This window comes from Macadamia integrifolia, chromosome 10 (genome assembly GCF_013358625.1).
Source record: "Macadamia integrifolia cultivar HAES 741 chromosome 10, SCU_Mint_v3, whole genome shotgun sequence".
In the NCBI taxonomy this organism is placed as follows: domain Eukaryota; kingdom Viridiplantae; phylum Streptophyta; class Magnoliopsida; order Proteales; family Proteaceae; genus Macadamia; species Macadamia integrifolia.
In genome coordinates this window covers 26,409,765-26,421,825 of record NC_056566.1, presented here as the reverse complement: position 1 = coordinate 26,421,825, position 12,061 = coordinate 26,409,765, and the positions used below count along the sequence as shown (strand labels likewise).

At 37.8% G+C, this 12,061-nt stretch overlaps 1 protein-coding gene and 1 pseudogene across 1 annotated transcript; both read right to left on the bottom strand.

The window, feature by feature from the left end:
- Positions 1-3,817: 3,817 nt before the first annotated feature.
- Positions 3,818-7,114, bottom strand: LOC122091486 (annotated as a pseudogene).
- Positions 7,115-7,787: 673 nt separating this feature from the next.
- Positions 7,788-9,570, bottom strand: LOC122091489 (transcription factor TCP20-like). The gene has a single exon (XM_042661467.1). The coding sequence runs from the start codon at positions 9,224-9,226 to the stop codon at positions 8,543-8,545; it is 684 nt and encodes a 227-aa protein (XP_042517401.1). The 5' UTR covers positions 9,227-9,570; the 3' UTR covers positions 7,788-8,542.
- Positions 9,571-12,061: the final 2,491 nt, after the last annotated feature.

The following is a 12,061-nucleotide window of genomic DNA, read 5'->3' as shown; positions in this document are numbered from 1 at the left end:
ATGAAAAGGAAAAAAAAAATATGCTAGATACGCAAGATGATGGAACACAAAACCTTGTTCCATCATTTCCGTTTCGTTCCAAACACAAAAATGATGAAAACTAGATAATCATTCATGAAACAGGTTCACCAAACACTATTTTTTTTTGTTGGGTATTTTTTACATCAACCTCCCCTATCGTTTGCTCAAATTAAATAATCCCCCTAAAAATAAAAAAAATACATTTAAATCCACCCAAACTAACCCCATTCCTCCTCCCCCTCTTCTTCTTCTTCGTTCTTTCTTTTTTTTGTCTTCGTTTTTCTTTTGAAAATCCCCAAATCGACACCGAAATCATCCAGAGCTCATGATTTTGAAGAGTGCCCTTATTTATAAACATCAACAGGCTATTTGTAACGAGATGATGACGAAGATGAGGTAGAAGTTGACAAATTCTTCTTGGGTCCAAGAAAATGCCCACTAGCTTGCAGAGGCTTAACGATTCCACCAAAAACGAACTGAAAAAAAATTAAAGAAGACCCCAAGGTTCTTATCTGTGGAAGCAGCAGCGGAAGTAGCGTTGTCATAGGAGATGACGCAATCGACTCAAACCACAACGTTGTCGACCTGAGGAACCAAGCCATGGAACCTACGAGAGTGTTAACTACTTTCCCATTGAAGTGCTACTACAATTTCTGATTACCCTCTATCATGATTATAATGATGAACATTACACTCTGCTTGAATATTTTCTTTTTCTCTCCTACACTGGAATTTGCATATGTTGCTGACTTGATCTCCACCTGTGGCTCTTGTATGTGGTTGTGACTTATCTGTTGAGGTCTGATATATCCTCTTCTAGATCATTAGATCTGTTTTTCTCAAAGTAGATTTTCAAGAACCGTAATTTCACTGGTTTTTTGGCCTGCGGCTATGGTTTCTTCTTATGGGTGTGATTTTCCTCTGCAAGCAGACACTCGTCTTTGACCTAGTGCTGGGTTTGGTTATTCTTGCTAGTATTATTTATTCTCCGATCTTGTTGAAGACTATAAGACAGAGTCAGGTAACCTATCGAAACGGTAGATCTCCATGTTGGGTTCTGAATCCGTCGTCGCTGGTTCTCGTTCTCGTTCTGGAGATATCTGAACTGTGAGATCTTGTTGAATGAAAGACATCAAGGAACCCAATGAAAGATCGAATAAGCTGATTTGGTCTGATCTGATCTGATCTAATCTAATCTAAGAGATAAAATAGAGAGAAACCCTAACTCTAAAGAGGGCAAACCCTAATCTTAAGGAGACGAAAAGGGTTTCTCCGGCAAAGCTTGAAGCCTTCAGAGATAAAAAGAGAAGCAAGAAGACGGAGAGAAGAGCGAAGAGAATGGGGAAAGATAGAGAGGCACTTAACAGAGAGCGGAAGTTCGAGTTGAGATGACGTGGGAAGAAGAAGAAGAAGAAGAGGGTAAAATCGTCTTTTTCATTTCAAAAGGTGACATCTTTCTTATGGTGTTAGTTTGTGTGGGTTTAAATGTAGTTTTTCGATTTTCAAGGAGGATTATGTAATTTGAGCAAACGACAGAGGAGGTTGATGTAAATCTTAAAATAACATTTTGGCACAAAAATTGAAAATTCTGTTTTTGACACGAAACGTCGTTTCTAAAACTGAATGACTACTGAACGCAGCCTTATTTTCAATCATAGCAATCTTGATAACGTTGGTGATCGTTTAGGTAAAATGATTAAAATGCTTCTGAAGGGTAAAAAACAAGAGCAACTCAGTGCAACTACAAGTAATAAGAGTGTAAAACTTAAATCGAATTGGTAAAATCGAAAATAGTTCAGATCAAATCAAACCAAAACCTTATTGGCCCTGTTGGAATATTGTAACCAGTAACCCCCATAACAAATCGAATTGCTCTAAAAATTGATGGACCCAAAAAAACCAAACTAGAACCGATTCAAAACCTGGATTGAAATTGAAACCAAATCAGTAAGAAGCCGAAAAGAGTCCAAAATTCATTAAAACAAAAAAAAAAAAAAAAAAAGCAAAACAAAACAAGTTTTGCATAGTTTTGTATAAATTTATATGGAAAATAAAACCCAAACCGAACAAAAACGAAACTAACCCAATTACAAACTGATATAAGAAAGTAAAACCAAATCGCACCGAAATCGAAACCAAACCAAAAACAATTCAACCCAGATCGAAAACCGGGAGACCTATTGACACCCCTAACTACAAGGTCTAGGAGGGGCAAATGTACGCAACCCTTCTTAGGAGATGCTGTTTTCAAGTTTTGAACATGTGAGCTAAGGGTGTCAACCTGTACCAAAACTAAAACCGAAACCGATACCATACCAAATTATCGATACCAAACCATACTAAATTAATTTGGTATGGTATCGGTATGAGGTTCCTATACCGAGACACTATTTGGTATAGTGTCGATATGGATATGACTTTAAAAAAATACCATACCATTTCGATACTATATCAAATATTAAACCAAACAAATTCAGTATAATATCAATATGAGGTTCCTATACCAAATCACTATTCGGTACAGTATCAATATGGGGTATATATGCCTTATATTGTTTCGATACCATACCGAATTGACACCCTTAAATTGTGACCATGGTTTTAAGTATCGGTGCGTATCGTGCCGTATCGATCGATACGTATCTGTATCAGTAGGCATCGGCACGATACATACCGATACGATACATGAAAATTTTAAAACCCTTATGTATTGATACGTATTCTATGATACACACCGATACACCACCGATACGCACGGATACTCAACGATACGTACCGATACTCTATGAAAAATTCAAAATTGAAGTGAAATGTACGTTTCGGTATGTATCGGTGTGTATCAGTATGTATCGACCGATACACACCGATACGCACCGATACGGTCATAAAATGTCCAAAATGGGTAATTTTTTAGAAAAACACAATTTTTTGAGATGTTTTTGTTCCAAAGTTGCTGCCAACCATTTTTTTCTCTAACTAAAGTGGAAATCAAGGTTGGGAACAAGGATTTTACATTTATGGGACACTTACAAACCTTGGATTCTTAGTGCGATACTCTCAATTTACTGTTTATGCATAATATATGTTATATATAACTTTTTTTTAACTATTTTTTTATGCAAAAATGTATAAAAAAGTGTTTCCTATCCATTTATGTGCGTATCTTTAGCGTATCTCTGATACGATACGATACCCTCCGATACGTATCTTAATTTTTACCAACTGATACGACGACTGATACCGATACTTTAATCCTTGATTGTGACCAACATATTGCAATAGTGCAACTTAAATGTTGCTCCACAGGCTCATTAAAAACTTAATTGTGATGGTACAACTATTAAGCCAGGTCAAAACCAAGGTGGGCATGGAGTGATTATCAGGGATTATCTAGCTCAGGCGATGTTTGCTAAGTCTGAGGCTTCACACTTTGAGAAGATCCTGGTGGCAATGGCTCTTGGGAAGTAGATCCTCATTAAATCACTCTATGTCAATGTTCTTATGCCAAAAAGCCTCTGTAGGGAACTGACCAAACTTATTAGATCCTTTTGGTGGGCTGGGTTTTAGGGATTTATTCAATTTAATTTATTTTAGCTCTTTCAGCTAGGCAAGCTTGGCTGCTCCTCCATAATGAATCCAGCTTGTGGGTTCAGGTGTTTAATGACAAAATACTTCAATTTCTCTTCTTCTCTTGAGGTTAACCCTATTAAGAGTAACTGCTCTTGGGGCTGGAAAAGTTTACTTAAAGGGTGTCAGACCATATTCTTCAACAAAAAGATCCCTTAAACGTTTCTAATAGAGAAATTGAAACCATGTATATATATATATATATAACTTAAGTCCTCCACACGACACAGTAAGCACAAATGGAATTACAAAAATGCAGTAATCAATTATTCACGAGCAACCACTACAGGTATATATATATATATATATAACGTAAGTCCTCCACACGACACAGTAAGCATAGATGGAATTACAAAAATGCAGTAATCAATTATTCACGAGCAACCACTACAACCTGTTTCCCAACATTGCGGCCACTGAAGAGTCCAATAAGAGCTCCAGGTGCTTTATCAAGGCCTTCGGCAGTATCTTCTACATAAGCTATCTTCCCTTCTTTGATTAATGGTACAATGAAATCAACAAACTTGGGGTAGAGGTGAAAGAATTTGGCAATCAAGAACCCTTCCATGCAAATCTGCTTACTAACAAGGCAGAACAAATTGTGCACACCCTCCTGCTTTTCGAGGTTATACTGAGAGATCATCCCACACACAGAAATGCGGCCATTAACTTTCATGTTGAGGAGGACTGCATCAAGCATCTTCCCACCGACATTCTCAAAGTAAATATCTATGCCTTCAGGGAAGTACCTGGATAGATTTGATAAGAAATTTTTAATAATAAACTTTCAAACAAGGTAGTGCAGAAGTTTTATAGACATGGCCCAAAGACAGAGTAAATAATTCCTACCTGCAATCTCGAAGTGAAAACTTAACATTCATATTGTTCAGTTGACCACAGCTTTGATATGATAATGAGATTTCTCTTATAAAGATACTAATACTAACCTTCTTAAAGCAGCATCCAAGTCAACCTCTTCTTTATAATTGAAAGCCTCATCAAATCCAAACTTGTTCTTCAACAGATCAACCTTAATTTTAAGGCCCCAAAAAAAAAAAAAAAAAAATAAATCATCAGCCACTGATAATCCTTTCTTCTTCTTTTTATCCCTTCTTGTCAAATACATTAGTGATTGTCCTCATAATATCTAGCTACCAGGAAAAAAAATTAGGTGGAGGGGGAGAAGGGGAGGGAGGGGGGGGGGGGGAGCAGTCTTGAAATGAATAACAAATGAAAGAAAAGAAAGCAAAATAATTACAGTAATTTGTACTGTGAATCCAGAGAAACAAAACCATTTGCAACTCTATAAAAAGGGCTCTTAATTCTTTTAGAAACATATAAGACTATCAATCTGTTTTTAACAGCACACACAAATGTGTAGAGATGTCTTCAATCACTTGGCATTTAAAGATTTATTCTTGTGTGTAGATGAGAGGTACCATTAGGTTATTAAGGCTTCAAATGACCAAATTAAATCTCCCAACGATTGACATATCAGATGCATTTGGAAGACCAAAACATCCACAAAAGGTATAATTTATTTTTTCAGTAAGGCAAAGAAAGTATAATTTTTTATGGCTAGAAGTCACAACCATGCAACTTGTACAGTAGAACCAGAACAGAAGCCATTAGAAGATTGATCACAAGTGTGAGGAAGACTTACCTTTTCTTTGCTTCCAGCACTTCCAACCACGTAACAACCCATTAACTTAGCAAACTGTCCGACAAGTTGGCCAACTGCACCAGATGCAGCTGATATGAACACAGTTTCTCCTTTCTTAGGAGAGCACACCTCATGAAAACCAGCATAAGCAGTCATACCAGGCATCCCTAGGAAGCAAAAAAATGTAAGTTAACATGAATTTAATCCATGATGTGTAAAGATAGGTTGACGAGCATTTCTCCAGGAAAAAGATAAAAATCCAAAGAATTTGTTTGATGATTGGTACCAATGGCCCCAGAAAAATAGAGCTATAGAAATTCAAGGAGGAAGCCCTGCTCCAGGACTCCCATAAAATTCTAAGCATAGAGAGGAGTAGTACTCTTATTGTTTCATAAAATGATACTAACAGCTGTGTTAGTTAAAACCCAGAAGCATGTATGCTTCATGAATTGAAACAAAAAGACTTACCAAGTATTCCTGTATAGTAGGAGAGCGGTACATCGGTGTGTTCAATTTTATTCAGCATTTTGTCATTGTAATCAGGCTATATTCTTCCCATCCAGTAAACCCCCACACCAGGTCACCTTCCTTGAAGTTTGGATGATTAGAATCCACCACTTTACACACACCAATCCCGGTTATGGCCTGCATGTTTTCGACAAGGAAGTCACAAATGCAAGCTCAAACATAGTTAAAAATGTCGTATTTCAACAAGCAATTCTTAGATTTTACATAGTTATGAGCTTTACCAATGATCTTAAATTCTACCATATCTCTGCAACCTCAGCTTGTCATTTAAAGTTTCTATAAAAACCAAGTTTCCTTAGATCCTCTAAAGAACAAGTTCACTATTCAAATCATTCCATTTCTGGAATTTAACTGAGTTCATGGTTTGAGGAATCAGAATCAGAATCAGAATCAGAATTGACCAATTTGTACTGATTTTCTTAGGGTTCAGGCCAATTCCAGCTGAATCAAAATCCAAATCCATAAAAATCCATTCCATTGCTGATTCAGTTCACTTGAACAATGGCTGAGTTGACTCCACTCAGTGAATTGTTCTACATTATGAAATTACAGTTACCAAGTAGAGAAGTTTAACACAAATCCAGAGAAGCTGTTATCCCAAAGAACTAGGATTACTTAATTTTCTGTGTTTTTTTTTTATCCCTGGAGGATTGGATCAAGAACTCCATACCCTCCCTCCTCCGCATCAAATAAATTAACAAATAACAGAATCCTTAATTTATTATATATTAGCAGAACACAAAAGTCAGAAAAAAAAAAATCCCAGAAACAGTTTTCAAAGGTCCAGTACATCAAAAGAGAGAGAATGCAGAATCTTACAGAGCCAGGCGTGAAAGAAGGAAGATAGCTGAACCTATCCTGCTTCTTCATACAGGATCTCATGTAAGGATCGCAAGATAAGTAGAGATTCTTCACTACAACCGCTTCGGATCCCTCGGGAGCCTTCAACCCGATGGTTCCAGTGGTCAGAACCATATCGATTTCTTGAGGAAACCCAATAACGTAATCCTTCAACAGAACCTGTTTGTTACTAACCTCTTCTCCCTTCACCATTTCTGATCTCTCTCTGTACAAAATCAAAGAAGCCCTTTTGTTCTCTCTCAGGTTTACGTTCTCTCCCAGCAAGATGGGTAGGTTAAAAGACCAACCACCTCACAATTAACGGATAGAAAGTTATGAAAGACGAAGTTCTACCAAAAGAGAAGAAAAAGTTCTGAAAAGACTTCTGTCCTTTCCAACATTATGGTGTCCTTTCCAACAGTGAATCCTACTGGAACTAGCTTTCCTAATGCAGTTCTCTCAGATGCAATGCTATGTCAAGACATCACGTTTGGCTCTTTGCCTCCAATGGGAACCTTTAATGCTCCTACTCAGCAAAGCTCAGGTTGAAATCGTCTGCAATTCTGATCTCGTACAATTTCGTACAATACCATCTTCAGGCGGTGACACGTGTATTGATACCAATGCAATGGCCCAGATCTGGTACAACTAATAAAACATTAAATCAATGAAGAGGCATTTAAATCAAATCTGGACCATTGCATTAGTATTAATACACATGTCACCGCCTGAAGGTGGTATTGCACGGAATTGTACGAGATCGGAATTGCAGACGATTTTTTTCCACAAAGCCCACTACCTAATCAGGTTGGTGGGGGGTTGAAATCGTCCGCAATTCCGATTTCATACAATTCCGTGCAATACCACCTTCAGGGGATGATACGTGTATTAATATCAATACAATGGTCCAGATCTGGTACAACTAATAAAACATTAAATCAGTAAAAAGGCATTTAAATCAGATCTAGACCATTGCATTAGTATCAATACACGTGTCATCCCCTGAAGGTGGTATTTCACGGAATTGTACGAGATCGGAATTGTAGACGATTTTTTTCCGGTTGGGGATCATATGATGCCACCTATTTTCCTTCAGTGCACGGATGTTCCGGGTGTTACTATACACCAGCACCTCTACGATGCTTCCGATTCACACAAGGCTACTACACATGTTATTGCCGCCTCTGAAAGGGGGACTATCCAGGATTCCATTAAGCTACCTCCACACCAGGCCGCTGTTGAGAATGCTCCAGGCCGAACTACTACTACACCCATCCAATTGGCCCAAGGTGCCCCTGCTTGGAACTGTAAGAAGCGGAAAAGAGACAACCCTATTGCCATCTCTGTCGAGCCTGAGATCTCTGCCATCAAGAACTTGATCTTGGACTGTGTTTCCTTCTCATCCAACTCTTTGGTCCTGATCTCTACTTTCTTCATCCACGATTTCCATTTCCAAGGTTGATTTTTTCTCACATTTCATGGCTGTTTACATAAATGTTTTCTATTGGGGCAATTGGTGCCTCATTTGTGTTTATGCTCCACCTCATTCTAAGGCTCGATTGATTTATTATCATATGCTTTCTATGTTTCTTTCTTCACTTTCTCAATCCTATGTTGTAGTTGGCGACTATAATGAAATCCTATCCCAAGATGAAAAGCTTGGGGGTGTTCCCTTTCATCCATCTCTTTCCACCACCTCATTTGGCAATTTGATTTCCTCGTTGGACCTCTTGGATGAAAGACCACGCGGTTCTCGTTTTACCTGGTCCAACAGACAAAAACCACCCAACTTGATTAAGGAAGTGTTGGATCGTTGTTTCACGAATCCAGATTGGTCTTTGCTTTTCCAGAATGCTTTTCTTTCTAAATAAAAGAAAGAAACATAGAAAGCCTAAGCTCCAATCCTGGAAGTTGATGAGTGTTCCCACCCAAAATTGAGCCGAAATTCATTGGACCCAAATTGGAAGTTGGCAGTTCATATCCATGGAACCCAATTCTAGGCAAGTAATTCGAGCTTTTGCTGGGCAAATTTGATGTGGAAGGACTAGAAGAATGAACAAACCCCGTACTGAAGCCGCTGACAGAGGGCCATAAGCCTGTGGCCACAGCGGATCTGCCTAAATTACCCCCAACCAATGTCCAGTTGGTCCTACTTCCAGACCCAACATCGCCTGGTCCCAACTCGTCGATCTTCTGATGCAAGCCCGCAGAAACAGAGGTACCCTGCTGAGAAACAGAGCCACCAGCAGCAGCAAGCGCCGAGGCCGGGATCGTCCCTGTACCCGTAGCAGCGATTATCGACGGCTCTGCTTGCTGTAACAGCCACTGTATGGTTTCGCCCTCGGATTTGTGACCCAATTCCCTTGTTAACTGGAAAATCCTCGCTGCACACAGAGCTGGCATCTTTATCCTTCTCCCTCTCCCGTCGACCTTGGTGTGTCTATCCTTGTTGGAGCTTCTATTGGGTGCTAATTGCTTCTTCCCCTCCTCTTTATCTGCAATCACAATCTGGGAATCCTTCATTTCTGCCGGTTTGTTGTCGTACATATTTCTTTGGATTGAAGAAGCTTTTATACTTAGCTTCCAGAATATAGATGTCTATGGCATCTTCCACATCGTATGCAAGGTCTCTCATTTCTGAAACCCTATTACGATCAGCTGCGCTTTCATCCTGTCTTGCATCTGCATCTATTAGGTAGGCTTGTATCCGATTCATTTCATTTTGGATCTTCTCAATCTGATCTGATACCCCGCCTATGAGTTCTGCCTCTTGCATTAGCAGGCCACCAAGGTATTGTGCAACAGAGGATACAACTGAGAGAGCCATATTCTTCTTCTTCTTTCTTCAATTCCTTTGGTCACCGAGGAGAACGAACAGTGAGGCTGTGTTTTGTAACCAAGAGAAAATTATGTCTTGTTCCTAGTGGAAAGGTTCTCGTTTTTTAAGTTCAAAATTTTTGTTACGAGTTGTTAAAAAAAAATTTTTTTTTTTCAAAATTTTTTTACTAAAAATATAAAAAAAAAAAATGAAAAACTATGAAAACATAATAATAAAACAAAAATGGATGATTACATAATAATTTCTTATATGTCTATCTCTCTCCTAAAATTAAAAATAAAAAAGAAAATTTCTTTTCTTAATAACTAAATATACATACTCTTTTTATTTTCTCACCATTTTTTCTCAATTCTTTTCTTTTCTTTTCTTCCAAATTTTTTTTTCTTTTCTTTTCTTCTCCTGACTAGCCTGATGGTTAGATAATCTTGTATGTCCGTTTCTATCATAGAATAGCATGGAAAAACGACCATATTGTTCAGCTTTCTTCCTACCTCGCTTCTCTTCTTGCTTTTTGTAAATTTATTTTAAATCCCTTGTTCTTTCTTTTTTCTTCCTGAATGATTGATTGAGTTTTGTTTCATTTTATTCTTGTTTTTTGTTGAGTGCTCTCAAGTGGTTCTTTGATTACTTTCTTTTTCTGCTTGCTTTTCATAAAGTTCTTTAAAGTGATTGCCAAGTTGAATATTTTTTTCTTTTTCTTCTTTGTTTTTTTGTTTTTTTGTTTTTTTGTTTTTATTATTACAAGTGGAATAAGGTGAGAATTTTCTTTCAAGTGGAATAAGGTGAGAATTTTCTTTTATTTTCTTCTTGCGTTTTTGGGAGTGCTTTCAAGTTATTCTCTAACTTTTTCTTCTTGCTTTTGCTGAAGTTTTTTTAAAGTGATTGGCTAGCTGAACTTGCTTTCTTTTTTCTTCTTTGTTTTTTCCATCACGAGAGAAACCATTTTTCTGTTTACAAGTTGAAAAAAGTGAGAGTAATCATACAATCATTTTTCAAATCCCAGTGCAAACATGAATTTGGACGGTAAGCTGGCTAAGTTCAGTCGTTTATCGTCGTTCCTCTTGGAATAAAAATGTTTTTGGACGCGTTTCTACCCTTAAACAAAGGTTGTTGTATGACTATGGATGCTTGGAAGACGTTTATTCTTCCACTTTCAACCTTTCTGGGCTTTCAGATATTTCATTACAGTTACAATGGATTTTTGCTGCGGAAGAACTTTTCTAGCTTCAAAAGTTGAGACATTCATATATTCATGAAGGTGATAGAAACACTAAGTTCTATCACCGTGTTGCCCGTCATCATTTGCGAAAATGACCGATTGAATTTATTCTTGACCCCGAGGGGGCCAAAGTTTTTGAAGCCAATAAGATGGCACATGTGTTTGCGAATCACCTTTCTTCAATTTATACTTCGTTTGACCCTTTAGATGTTTCTTTTGTCAAATGCCTCTTTCCTAGAATCCTCACAGATGATTCTGTGAATTTTCTACATTTCACCCCCGATTCAATGGAAATTAAAAATGTTGTGTTTTCTATTGGCCCATATAAGGCACTTGGAATTGATGGGTTTCAAGCTTCCTTTTATTAGAAGTTTTGGGATATTGTTGGACCAGATGTTTATTGATCGATTTATCGGTTTTTTGAAACCGGGTCTCTTTCTGATGGCATGAATCATAGTTTGTTGTTTCTTATTCCTAAGAAGGATGAGGCTTCTCATGTGGATGAGTTACGACCAATTAGCCTCTGTAATGTGAGTTACAAGTTTATTGCAAAGATTTTGGCTAACAGGTTAAAATCTATTCTCCTTTCTTTCATCTCTCCATTTCAAGGTGCCTTTATACCAGGTAGGCAAATTTCTAACAATGTTGTCTTGGCCCATGAAATTTTCCATTTTCTTAGGAAGAAGAAAACTGAAAAATTGGGCTATGTGGCGCTTAAGATTGATATGTCCAAAGCCTATGATAGGCTCGAATGGGGTTTGATAACCTGCCTATTTGAATTGGTATGCCTTAGTCCAACACTTGATTTCATATGTTTCATACTCTATCAAACTAGAGGGATCTGCTTTTGAACACTTTGTGCCCACTCGAGGCATACGACAAGGTTGTCCATTAAGCCCTTATTTATTCATTACAGCAATGGAAGTGTTGTCTCGTCTTCTATTTGCATACAAAGATTTAAACATGTTTAAGGGAGTTAAGATTTGTCGAAAAGCTCTGGAAATTGCACAACTCCTATTTGCGGATGATGTATTCATTTTTTCTCGGGCTACTGTGGAGGATCTTATCACTATTAAGGCCGTGTTGGATCTTTTTTCTGACTTGTCTGGCCAACATATTAATTTGTCCAAGAGCAGCATGTTTTTCAATGCAAATGTGCATGTCGCTGAAAAATTACGGCTGCGTAATCTCGTGGGCATTAACGAATTAACCACTTGAGCCCCATTATCTTGGCACGAATCTTTTGCAACCCTGCTCTAAAGTGAAGAGCTTTCAATTTACGATAGACGGCATGACAGTAAGACTTTCATTGGCAGAAAGATAC

Excerpts from the sequence above, each read along its gene's own strand:
- LOC122091489 (XM_042661467.1), bottom strand. The coding sequence starts at position 9,226 with ATGTACGACAACAAACCGGCAGAAATGAAGGATTCCCAGATTGTGATT.